This window comes from Chlorocebus sabaeus, chromosome 20, assembly GCF_047675955.1.
Source record: "Chlorocebus sabaeus isolate Y175 chromosome 20, mChlSab1.0.hap1, whole genome shotgun sequence".
Taxonomy (NCBI): domain Eukaryota; kingdom Metazoa; phylum Chordata; class Mammalia; order Primates; family Cercopithecidae; genus Chlorocebus; species Chlorocebus sabaeus.
In genome coordinates this window covers 134,777,584-134,790,168 of record NC_132923.1, presented here as the reverse complement: position 1 = coordinate 134,790,168, position 12,585 = coordinate 134,777,584, and the positions used below count along the sequence as shown (strand labels likewise).

The 12,585-nt window shown below is 54.0% G+C and overlaps 1 protein-coding gene across 4 annotated transcripts in view; it reads right to left on the bottom strand.

Moving 5' to 3' along the window:
- Positions 1 to 12,585, bottom strand: part of CFAP74 (cilia and flagella associated protein 74) — a 78,121-nt gene that overhangs the window by 26,984 nt on the left and 38,552 nt on the right. For all 4 annotated transcript variants that reach the window (XM_073007932.1, XM_073007931.1, XM_073007930.1 and 1 more), the window contains 4 exons: positions 10,523 to 10,589; positions 9,675 to 9,764; positions 7,114 to 7,278; positions 6,193 to 6,352 (listed from right to left, as the gene is read on the bottom strand). In XM_073007932.1, coding sequence (XP_072864033.1) covers positions 6,193 to 6,352; positions 7,114 to 7,278; positions 9,675 to 9,764; positions 10,523 to 10,589 — 482 coding nt within the window. The remainder of the gene's footprint in view (positions 1 to 6,192; positions 6,353 to 7,113; positions 7,279 to 9,674; positions 9,765 to 10,522; positions 10,590 to 12,585) is intronic.

Sequence of the window (12,585 nt, the reverse complement as noted above, 5' to 3'; positions counted from 1 at the left end):
GTCAAAGGTTTTGTCTGTTTGCTGCCCAGTGGCGCTGCGTGGCAGGGACCCCACAGTTTCTCTATCTGCTCCCCAGGGGTGGGACATTAGGATCGTAGGTTTTTGCCAATTGCAAATAAGCTCTCTACAAACATTCACACACAGGTTTTTGCGTGAGTTTAAGTTTTCGCTTCTCTTGGCGGATACCTAGGAGTGGCATTGGTGGGTGTCTGGCTTTGCTGCTGAGCGTTTCGCTGGTGGCCGTGCCATTCTGCATCCCCAGGGGCAGCACTGGAGTTCCAGCTGCTCCTCACCGGCACTTGCTATTGTCAAACTTTTTGTTTTTTGTTTATAATTTTGCTGTTCATATAGGTGTGTAGTGGTGTCCCATTGTGGTTTTAATTGACATTTTCTTCATCTCATGTTTAATGGTGCTGAGCATCTTTTCATGTGCTAATTTCTCATCCACATATCTTCTCTGGTGAAGCATTTGTTTAGGTCTTTTGCCCTTTTTTTTTTTTTTTTTTTTTTTTGAGATGGAGTTTCACTCTCGTTGCCCAGGCTGGAGTGCAATGGCGCAGTCTCAGCTCACTGCAAACTCCGCCTCCCAGGTTCAAGCGATTCTCCTGCCTCAGCCTCCCGAGTAGCTGGGACTACAGGCGCCTGCCTCCATGTCCAGCTAGTTTTTGTATTTTTAGTAGAGACGGGGTTTCGCCATGTTGGCCAGGCTGGTCTCAAACTCCTGACCTCAGGTGATCCGCCCACCCTGGCCTCCCAAAGTGCTGGGATTACAGGTGTGAGCCACTGCGCCTAGCCTTTTGCCCATTTTTTGACTGGGTTATTTTCCAGTTAAATTTTGAAAGTTACATAGCTTGAATACAAATTCTTTATCAGATTTGTGATTTGCTAATGCTTTCTGCCAGTCTGTGGCTTATCTCTGCAGTCTCTTAATAGTGTCTTTCAAAGAGCAGACGTTCTTGGTTTTGGTGAAGTCCAGTTTACAATTTTTAAACCATGGGCCATAGTTTCAATGTTATGTCTGAGAAGAACCTTTGCCTCACCTAGGGCCACACATTCTCTCCTGTGCTTTTTTCGGGGGGGAGTTTTATATTTTTAGGCTTAACTTTTAGGTACATGATCTATTTTGATAATTTTTTGTTTATAGTATGAGGAACAAGTTAAATTTAAATTGGAGGGGGGCGTATTAGTCTGTTTCATACTGCTCTAAAGAACTGCCCGAGACTGCGTAATTTATAAAGGAAAGAGGTTTAACTGACTCACAGTTCCACCTGGCTGACGAGGCCTCAGGAAACGTACAGTCATGGGGGCTGGAAGGGGAAGCAGGCACGTCTCACATGGTGGCAGGGGAGAGAGGGGTGAGAATGCGTTTATAACAGCATCAGATCTCATGAGAATTCACTCCCTATTATGAGAACAGCATGGGGCAATCACTCCCATAATTCAGTCACTTTCCTCTCTCCACACGTCGGGATTACAATTTGAGATGAAACCTGGGTGGGGACACAGAGCCAGACTATATGAGGGGGCTTGTGTTTATCCAATTGTTATGGCCTCACTTGTTGAAAAGACTGTTCTTTCTCCAAGCAATTACCTTTGCACCTCTGTTCAAAACCAGTTGACTATAATTGTGTGTCTATTTTTGGATTATCTTGTTCCATTGGGTCTCTGTCTCTGTCCAACACCACACTGTCTTGTTACTGTACTTTATATTAATCTTGAAATCAGGTAGTGTAAGTCCTTGACATTTGATTTTTCAAAATTGTTTTGGTCACTTCAGGTCCTTTGGATTTCCATATAAACGTTACAATCAGCTTGTCAATTTCCATTAAAAAATCTTCCTGGAATTTTGGTTGGAACTGCATTCATCCATAGATAGTTCTGGGATAATTCACATTTTAATGAAGCGTTCCAATGGTTAGTTCCCACAGTACAGAAAATCTGCTTGATGGCCAGGTGTGGTGGCTTACACCTGTAATCTTAGCACTCTGGGAGGCTGAGATGGGTGGGTCACTTGAGGTCAGGAGTTTGAGACCAGCCTGTGTGATGCAAACTGTCTCACGCAAACTGCAGAGAATACCGTCCAGGCTGAAAGAGTGTTGGTGAGTGGCCAATGCACAGGCAGCCTCCCTCAGAAGAGCACAGCTTTGGCTCAGCATGCAGGGAATTCCACGAGAAACATGGCTCACTGCAACCTCCACCTCCTGGCTTCAAGAGATTCTCCTGCCTCAGCCTCCAGAGTAGTTGAGACTACAGGCGCCTGCCACCATTCCTGGCTCATATTTTGTATTTTTAGTAGAGATGGGGTTTCACCATGTTGCCCTGGGTGGTCTCGAACTCCTGAGCTGAGGCGATCCACCTGCCTTGGCCTCCCCAAGTGCTGGGATTACAGGTGTGAGCCACTGGGCCTGATCAAGGTGTTTCCAGTTCTGAGGCCAATTCAAAGGCCAGGGGTCATTGTAATGAGTAGAGAAGAAAATAAAGAGAGAGGATAAAAGGCCAGAGTATAAAATAAAAAAAAAAAAAAAAAAAGAAAGAAAAGAAACAAAAAAGTAAGACCAATGTAAAGCACAAAATAAGATGGTAGAAACGGATCCACATGTATCAATCATCACAACACATTTAAATAGATTAAATGTTCTAAAGAAAGTCAAAGACTGTCAGACTGGATAAACAGACCAAAACTGTATAACATATTGATGAAAGAAAGAAAAAGAAAGAAAAGGAAGAGAGAGAGAGAGAAGAAAAAAAGAAAAGAAAAGAAAAGAAAACAAAGACCTAGTTAAATGGGGAGATAATGGTTATGAATTAAAAGACTCATTTTTTTTTTTTTTTTTTTTTTTTTTTGAGACAGGGTCTCTCTGTTGCCCAGGCTACAGTGCAGTAGTGCAATCACAGCTCGCTGCAGCCTCGACCTCCTGGGCTCAAGCCATCTTCCTGCCTTAGTCCCCCAAGTAGCTGGGACTACAAAGGCACATCACCACACCTGGCTAATTAAAAAAAAATTTATTAGAGATGGGATCTCCCTATGTTTCCCAGGCTGGTCTCAAACTCCTGAGCTCAAGCGATCCTCCTGCCTTGGCCTCCCGAAGTGCTGGGATTACAGGTGTGAACTGCCGCGCCCAGCCTCAATACTGTTAAGATGTCAATTCTCCCCAAATTGATCTATAGATTCAATGCTATGCCAATTAGATTCATGCTATGCTTTTTGGTAGAAATAAAAAAGCCGATTCTATAATTTATGTGGAAATGTAAAGGACCTAAACTATCCTGAGGCCCTAACGCAAATATTGTGAAGAAAATAACGAAGTTGGGTGACTTATACCACCTGGCTTCAAGGCTTTGTCTGAGTCCATGATAACTAAGACAATGGCTCTGGCATAAGAATAATTAAATGGATCAATTAATCAGAAAAAAGAGGGAAGAACTGTATAAGCTCATGCTGATATGGTCAACTGACTTTCTTTTTTTTTTTTTTTTTTTTTTTTTTAGACGGAGTCTCGCTGTGTCGCCCAGGCTGGAGTGCAGTGGCGCGATCTCGGCTCACTGCAAGCTCCGCCTCCCGGGTTCACGCCATTCTCCCGCCTCAGCCTCCGAGTAGCTGGGACTACAGGCGCCCGCCACCACGCCCGGCTAGTTTTTTGTATTTTTAGTAGAGGCGGGGTTTCACCATGTTAGCCAGGATGGTCTCGATCTCCTGACCTCGTGACCCACCCGCCTCGGCCTCCCAAAGTGCTGGGATTACAGGCTTGAGCCACCGCGCCCGGCCTCTTTTTTTTTTTTTTGAGACAGCGTTTCACTATCATAGACGAGGCTGGAGTGCAATGGCACAATATCGGCTCACTGCAACCTCCACCTCCCAGGTTCAAGCAATTCTCTTGCCCCAGCCTCCTGAGTAGCTGGGATTACAGGCGCCCGCCACCACGCCTAGCTAATTTTTTGTATTTTTAGTAGAAACGGGGTTTCAGCATGTTGGCCAGGCTGGTCTCAAACTCTTGACCTCAAGTGATCCGCCTGCCTCGGCCTCCCAAAGTACTGGGATTACAGGTGTGAGCCACTGTGCCTGGCTAGTCAATTGATTTTTGGCACGGACAATGAATGGATCGAATGGATAGCAGAGTCCACTTGTGCCGTGGAATACACGAACACGCGCCAGGGGAAATGAACCTCAGCCCTGACTTCCACCACAAGCAGGAGTGAATCTGAGGTGGATCGTACACCTTAACACAAAAGCGATGTCCTATGTCTTTATGACCCTGGAGGAGAAACAATCGCCTAAAAAGCATAAAAAACAAATTCCAATAGAAATGATTGGTAAATATGCAAAGACTGGACTGAAGAACTTTGATTTGAGAAAAGACATCATAAAGGGAGAGGAAGGCCCAGCCACAGACTCGAGGCAGCACCTGCAACATTCCTCAGGGACGAGGGCTGGAACCCGGGTGCACGAAGAGCTCCTATGAATTGAATGAGAAGAAGACAAACAACCCCACAGCAGAACGAGGGAAAGCCTTAAACAGAGACGTCACACCAAAGAAAATACAACTTGTAAATGGGCCCATGGAAAGACACGTAATCTCATTGGTGATCTGCGAAATCACAAAGCAACATCTCAACGGCAGACTGGTGCAGACCCTCCAGACAGGCAGCCCCGGGCTGTCTGACCTCGCCCTCCTGAGGACATGACGCAAGGCCCTCAAGCCCAGTGTGGCCCTGTAGAGCCCTCTGTGACCAGGCAGAGCTGGGCTTCCGGGCTGTCCAGTAGGGCAGCTGCTGCCCACAGGTCACGTGTGTGGAGCACGTGAAATGTGGCCCTTGTGGAGGAGGACCTGAATTTTCACTATTATTTAATTTGGATCAATTTAAGTTTAAACAGCCCGATATTGCAGTGACAGCCACACTGAACAGCACAGTCTCGTACACTGTTGGTGGGAGTGTAAACTTAACACGACCACTTTGAAAAAGAACTCGGTGGGCTGGGCGAGGTGACTCATGCCTGTAATCCAGCACTTTGGGAGGCTGAGGTGGGCAGATAGCATGAGTTCAGGAGTTCAAGATCAGCCTGGGAAACATGGTGAAACCGTCTCTACAAAAAATACAAAAACTAGCCAGGTGTGGTGGTGTGTGCCTGTACTCCCAGCTACTCAGGAGCTGAGGCAGGAGGACTGCTTGAGCCCAGGAAGTCGAGGCTGTGGTGAGCTGTGACTGCACCACTGCACTCCAGCCTGGGCGACAGAGTGAGACCCTGTCTCCATAGAAAAAGAACTCACTTTGATATTAGCTGATGCCAGTGAGGCTGGCTATGCCCTGTGATGCCGGCATGAACCCCAGTCCCGTGCCCTGTGGGAACTCACACACAGGCCTGAGGGGAAGTGCAGAGTGGCCGCGTTTGCAACAGTGTGTACCACAAATGCTCCCAAGCGTGCGCTGGCAGGACGACGGATCTAGAACCCGAAGCTCTCTCAGGAAAGGAAACGCCACGCAGTGGCGAGGACAGGAAGTGCGGCTCTCGCCGGAAGTGCGGCTCACACGGAAGTGCGGCTCACACGGAAGTGCGGCTCACACGGAAGTGCGGCTCACACGGAAGTGCGGCTCACACCGGCTGTGGAGAACTGGCCCAGCTCCACGCTGCGCTGCAGGGCACGCGGAACTCGCACCACGCGAAGACAGACAGGAGGAGCCCAGAGGCTTCTGGATCTCGATGTGTATGTGGGAAAACGATCAAGAGAAGCAAGGAGGAGACGCAAGTGATTCCCGACGCCGGCGGGGTGGAGGGCGGGAGGAGTGGGGAGGGTAGGACCCGCTTGTTTTCTCGGCGCCTCTTCCCGCTGGTGCAAATCTAACAACAGCCACAGCTGTGGAGCTAGACAGAAGCCCCCGCAGCCCGGCCTCTCCAGGGGGCACTGCAGAGCCTCTTCCCCACCCCGTGTGGCCCGTGCTGGGCCTGCTGGGCCAATGCTGGAGGTGCCTGCAAGTCTTCTGTTAGTGTCAACGTGAGCATACCTTTCAGTGCACTCCAAAAACAACACTTAGTGGCACATACGAATATTTTCTTGCTTAACTGTCACTGAACATCGAAGGCCTGGGGAAATTCTCTCCTTTCCAATCCTCCCCTGGGCCCCTCAGCCCCCTGGAATGCTGCCCTGGGGCCCTCGCTGCCCGCCCACCCTGCCTTGGCCTGGCAACCCGGCTCACCTGTGGGCTGCTCCTCCTCCTGCTCCTTGTCTAGCTTCTCCAGCTCCTTCCGGCTCTGCATGTCCGCCTGGGAGGACTCTGTGCCCTCTAGCTGCTGCTCAGATATGCTGGTGGCAGCTTTGTCATACAAGCTTTTATCTTCGTAGGTCAGGATGCTGCTCTGGAGAGGAGAATCAACGTCCTGGCTTGGGAGGTTTCCCACCTCCTTCCCCCAGTCAGCTGCCCAGACTCCCACGAGGACAGGCCGTGTCAGGGGCTGGGCCCTGGCTCCAGCGTGGCCCCTCAGCTGCCTCCTTGGCTGCCTGCTCTCGTCTCACCCGTCCTGGTTGTGGGATCACAGCAGCAGCTCACCCAGAGGCTCAGGGTCACCCCTCAGCCTCCCTCGCTCTAGGCCGGGTGGGCATGGCTGTGCTGCCCCAGCCTGGGAGTGTGAGCTGCATCTTCCTCTTGGTCTGATCCTCCTTCCTCCTCGGTTGGCTAGAGGCTGAGCCTTCTCTCCACCTGAGCCCTGAGACACCCATACCCGGGACAGGACAAGACGTGCTCACGCTTGGAACGGGTGCAGCTGCAGCCATGGAATGCGACTGTCCAGCCCTCCCACCCCCACGCCTGGGGCTTCAGAGACGTGTCGGGGGAGGCTGGGTCTCCTGGGGCCCTCAGGCCTGGAGCTGCTGGCCAGCGCCCCTGCTGCTATATGCCTGAGAAAGGGAGTGTCCTGCTGCTGCTGCCCCTGAGGCCAGGTGACCAGGTGTTCTGTGGAAGCTGGTCTCTTCTGCTTAGGCTGATTTGAGGAGGCCCCCACACTGCCCTCCTCCCAGGCCCACTGTTGACATCCTCATATTGTCACCCCTGTTCACCCACATGGGACTGGATCTGGGGAGCAGGGCCCCACACTCCCCCATGGCTGAACGGCACACTCACTAATTTCAGGATGGACTGGGAGTCGTCGGTCTCGCAGGGCTCTGAAGCTGGCAGGAACTTGAAACTCGTGCCCAAGCCCCCAGTGTTGGTCAGTGTGATGGTCCGAGACGCGGTCTCTCCCACCACGTAGCTGCCGAAGTCAATGAGCTCCTTGTCGAGGGACAGCTGCCAGAGGACACAGAGTGAACCCAGGGCCACCGTGCCAGGCCCACAGGGTGCCCAGCGCGAGGGCCGCACGTGGCTCCAGGCAGGGCTGCCGTGAGCATTTGTGCGTGTTGTGCACTGCACAAGCAGGTACACAATTCAACCCGGAAATCAGGCGTGTATTGCTCATGACGAGGTGCGGCATGCGAGTCCGGTTTTAAGAACATCAAGGTAGGAACCCCCTTGCCAAGGAGTAACAAGGGTTCGGTGAGAGGACGCAGGGCCTAGACAAGGAGCCTGGACGTGGGACTTTGGAGTTCCTGAGTGTGGATGGTGTCATTCCTGGGCGCGGTCAGCCGGACTCTGGATGCAGGGACCCAGGGAGTGTCCTTCCAGAACGGGAGCACGCCCTCCGTGGCGGTGCCTCACCATGCCCGTCGTGGGCCACAGGCCACAGAAGCTCTGGCGCTGGCTAAGGATGCAGGCCTGGGCCACACCTCGGCTCTGCCCAGTGGCTCCTCCTTGGGAGGCTTTTCTGGGCTCTGAGTTTGGAGGTCCAGTGGCTCCCCACTCTGTGCTCCTGCTCCAGGGGCAGGACCAGGGGCTGCCGACGCAAATAGACGTGGTTCACAGAGGGCGGCCGGGATCCAGCCAAGGGAGGCCACCTCCTTCCCCCTGCGCCGCCTGGGCCCTGCTCTCCCCTCGTTCAGACAGGGCTTTACCGTTTTTACAGTCCCCAGCCTGGACGCTCCCCTGGGAGAAGCAAGCCCCTGCTCAGGGGAGCCGAGGGTCTCGGTGCTCCTGTCACAGAGGAGCACTTGACACTGCAGAGACCAAACGCGGGAGAGGCCGGGGCAGCTCTGGCCAGGACACCCAGGGCCACGCTGGGCATGTGCTCCATGACGCTGATCCGGAGTGGAGCCGGCCAGCACCAGACTCCTGCCGCGCTCCCAGGCTGAGCAGGAGAGAGCCGGAGCCCGGCCGTCGCTGGGGCGGGGACTTCCTGCTGCCCCGGCCCTGGTGCTCTGTGTACTGGGCCTGAGTGTTGGTTCACCAAGAACCCGCACAGCGGAGTTGCCGCCTGGACTGCGACTGCTCTGAGGAGAAGGCGGCGGCCACAGGGCAAGGGGCTGCTCGGGTGCCCTAGGACGGTGGCGGTTCCTGCATGAACCCCAGCGGGGCCACGGCTGCCAAGGCCACGGCAAGGCCACTTGAGTGCCAAGAGGAAGGGAGACTAAAGTGACTGGAACACACTAAATACGCAAATGTCGGCGAATCTACGAAGAAACTGAGAGGAAAACACTTCTCTCTCCACCACCATCAGTGACTCTGATTGCAGCAGCCCCTCCCCACGGTGACACGTGGTGAAGGCGGAAGCACACGACAGAGAAAGTTACACGGTGCTCATCAAAGGTGGCTGGGGGCAGCGTGGCCTGGACCACGGGTGACCATGAGGGCGTCTGCTGATCTTGCTGGGGGTAGGGGGACACAGCGTGGCCTCTGCCCTTCACCTGCCCCAGCTTGTTCCTCCTCTAATGCAAGGATGGGCCTCTCCCTGTCCCGCCGACGCAGGCCTGGGCTGTGGGACTTGCCTTGGCCCGTGAATTCTTAGGAGATATGATGTCCCCACTGTCCTCTGGGAGATGCTCGTGCTGCCGTAGCTGCCGCCCTGGAGTCCAGCCTGGACAGGGCTGGCCGCAGGGGGCCTCACGCTCGCAGCTGAGCCAGGAGCCGTTTGCTGTGTAGCAGGTGCAGTGCGAGCTGACTAATTACTCAGCAGGCGTGGGCGAGGGGGGGTGAACAATGGTGTGTGGGTTTCTGGTTTATTGGAGATGCATGCTGAAGTTTCTGAGGGTGAAGCGTTGACATTTTACTAATGTACTTTGAAATGGATCAGCAACAGATACAGCAGTTGCTGGACCAAGCAAAGGTGTCCGAGGCCGACAATGTGGGGTCTGGGACAATGCGGGGTCCAGGATGATGCGGGGTCTGGGTTGTAGGCACGTGGAGCCTCGTTCTGCTGTTCTGTCTGTTTTCCACTATGCTTGAAATTTTTCTTAATTAAAAAGAATCAAGGGTGACCCCCTCCAAGAGCTGTAGGAAGGACTGGAGCCTTCTCAGATGGATGTTAAGGTTTCCTCTGAGGCACGGGCCCTGCAGTCTGGGATCCACACGGAGCAGGGTTTGTCTCATTTTTCCAGCGCTGGTCCGAGTGCCCCATGTTCGAGACCCCCACCCAAGGTCCGGCTCAGGCCCACCTAAGCTGCTGTTGGAAGAAGGGGCTCGGCCCCTGGTGGAGATTGGAGCCTCCCCCTGGTCCCCGCCCTACCCGCACCCCCTCCCAGGAGATGCCGTCCCACTGGGGTTCCCAGCCAGGATGCCCTGAGAAATGCTGGCTCGGACACCTTTGAACTCACCGAACATTTCTTTGTTGAACATTTCAATGGAACTGAAAACTCGCCCGTCTGAGCCAAAAATGAGATATTTCCTTCTAGATCTTTGTTTATCTAAGAAATAAAACGACCCCAACCACCATAAACTTCTATAACTTTTGTGTGTTTTCTTTCTTTTTTTGGACAGGGTCTGGCTTTGCTGGCCAGGCTGGGGTGCAGTGGCACCTTCTCGGTTCACCGCAACCCCCCTCTACCCACCCGCACCTGGGGTCCAAGCGATCCTCCCACCTCAGCCTCTCGACTAGCTGGGATTGCAGACATGCGCCACCACCCCTGGCTAACTGTATTTTTTGTAGAGACGGGGTCTCGCCATGTTGCCCAGGCTGGTCTTGAGCTTCTGGGCTCAAGCAACCCTCCCACCTCGGGCCCCCGAAGTGCTGGGATTACAGGCATCAGCCACCACTCCCGGCCCTTCTGTAACTTAAGCCCGTTACACGTGCTGTGGCTGCTTGGGCCGGGGCCACCTGCCACCCGCCCAGCTCAGGTGACCCCAGGGGAAGGAGTCCGCAGAGGGTATCTCAGGAGGGCCGCACACCGGCAGGGCTTCCTAGAACATCCCAGCCCTCCCGACTTAGACCCGAGAGTGCATGCCCTCGGCCACTAATGCAGAGGAGCTGCACTGCGGTTCTGCCCAACATTTTAGGAATATGTCAAGTGTATTTTTGGGACTAAAACAGCAAAACGGGCCTGCGTGATCCTCACTGAGAGGCCAAGTGCATCCTTCCTCCGTCATGGTCTGCACCACCACGCCCAATCACGGGCTCCACCCACCGCCACCTCTCCTTTGAGAGAGAACGGCCCCTTTGACTCACCATGGGCTTGAAGGTGACAAGCACTTCGCAGGACATCCCGGCGGACAGGGGGCCCGGGGGGTCAAAGCTGCAGGACATGACCCATAGCACACGGGGGTTAGAGCTGCAGAGGGTGAACGCTCGCCTCGCCACCCAGAGCGCAGTCAGGCTGGGTCTCTCAGCCTCCTCCCCGCCCCGGCCCTGCACCTCGGCCTCCTCCCCGCCCCGGCCCGCACCTCTGCCCAGCCACCTTCACTGGGGGGAGAGCTGGGTCTGCTGTGTTCCCTGCTGCCCCCGGTACCTGGCAGGCAGCGGACGCTCCAGCGTGTGTGAATATTTGTGGAGTGAGGGAGTTAATCAATGAAGGCGTGAGGCAAGTCCCCAGGCCAACTGCCAGGAAGTGGGACCCTGTGGCTCGGTGAGGGCCACAGTTCCCCTGGGCACAGGTGCCAGGCCTGGGACCAGGGCTCTAGGGCTTTGATACCAATATGGGGCCAGGGGGCTGTGGGCAGGAGCCAGGAAGAGAGCTGGAACTGGGAGCCCTGAGACAGCCGGGACCCTTGACCCTCTCAGCCTCTTTCAGGGAAAGAACCAGAAAAATAGCCCCCACTGCACAGGCCCTTCGAGGGAGCTGGTCTGTCTTGGCCCAGATCAGGGTGAGGGAGCATCTCCCCAAGGAATTCCTGATGCCAGGCTGATTTCACAAGGTTGGATTTTACCTAATGTGCTTGGTTTAGAAATGCGCAAGCTACAGTTTTAGTGTAAAAGTGTGTCCCTGGCTGGCAACGTTCCCACGGCACCAGCAGAAGCAAACCCAAAGCTCCTCCGATTGGGAGGGAAACGCTTTGGTGCCAACAGCACAGAGCTCGGGACGGAGCCGCCGGGGAGAGCAGCGAATCCGAGGGTGGATGTGCGTGCCTCACACACACCAGCACAGCAGAGTGCAGGGCCGAGCTCCAGACGCTTCAGACGACACGAGTGTGGAGTGGAGAAGTTAGAGGACGTGTGGATAAAACGGTTAGAGACAGAAATAGAGAATTCCAGACGTGAGAAAAGAACAAGACACTGTCAAGAAATGCAGACTCATCCAAAACAGAGCTTGGCATTTTTAGAAATGAGAGACAGGGCAGCTGAGTAAGAAACTCACTAAGCAATCTCAACCATTGATTAGCAGCACTAAGGGGACAAGGGGTGAACCGAGCGGCACCTAGAGCACCACCCAGTGTGAAAAAGAGACAAGAAATTTCCCACCCGATGGGGAGGTTTCAAAAGGAGGAGCAGGGGGCCGGGCGCGGTGGCTCAAGCCTGTAATCCCAGCACTTTGGGAGGCCGAGACGGGCGGATCACGAAGTCAGGAAATCGAGGAGGAGCAGGAGGGCAGAGCCGGAGAATGAATAGGGGAGGGGCATGAATGAATAGAGAATGAATAGGGCTGCGGCTGGGGCTGAGAAGTTCCCAAAATTGTTCATAGATCTGAATCTTCAGATTCAAGAGTACAACGAGGTCTAAGAAAAATCAGCCCACACCAGACGCACAGCGGAGCTGCAGGACGTCAAGGATGAGAGAATCTCAGAGCAAGCAGGAGGAAAGCCAGGTATCCTCAAAAAAACCAGCACCTGGACCGAGGCCACCTCTCACTCCAGCAACAAGAGACAGAGGGCAGGACACTGGTGGCCTCAACCTGTCCATAAGAAGTTCTCATCCCAGCACGGGGAGGAGTGCCTCGGTGGCTGAGAGCACAGCAACAACCTAAACCCACCTCTGCACGCGGCCCCCAAAAGCCACATGGATCAATAAGAGAAACAGGTGGGCCGCAGAAATCCCAGGCCTTCAGCGTGACTAGAGGACACAGAACCCCCTAGACTTAAAAGTAACCGTAAGGTGAAAAGCAAACACCGACCTCCAGCATGCACTCTCCACGCCCGCCTTCACAGAGCGCTACACGGATCCGAAAAACTGCAGGGAAGCGAGGAAGGAGGTGGGAACAAAGACGCTAAGGCTGACCTAAAATCAGCTCCCCAAAGAGAACGTCACAGCCTCCACGGGAAGACACCAAGTCCTAGCGAGCCAGTGCTGATGTCAGG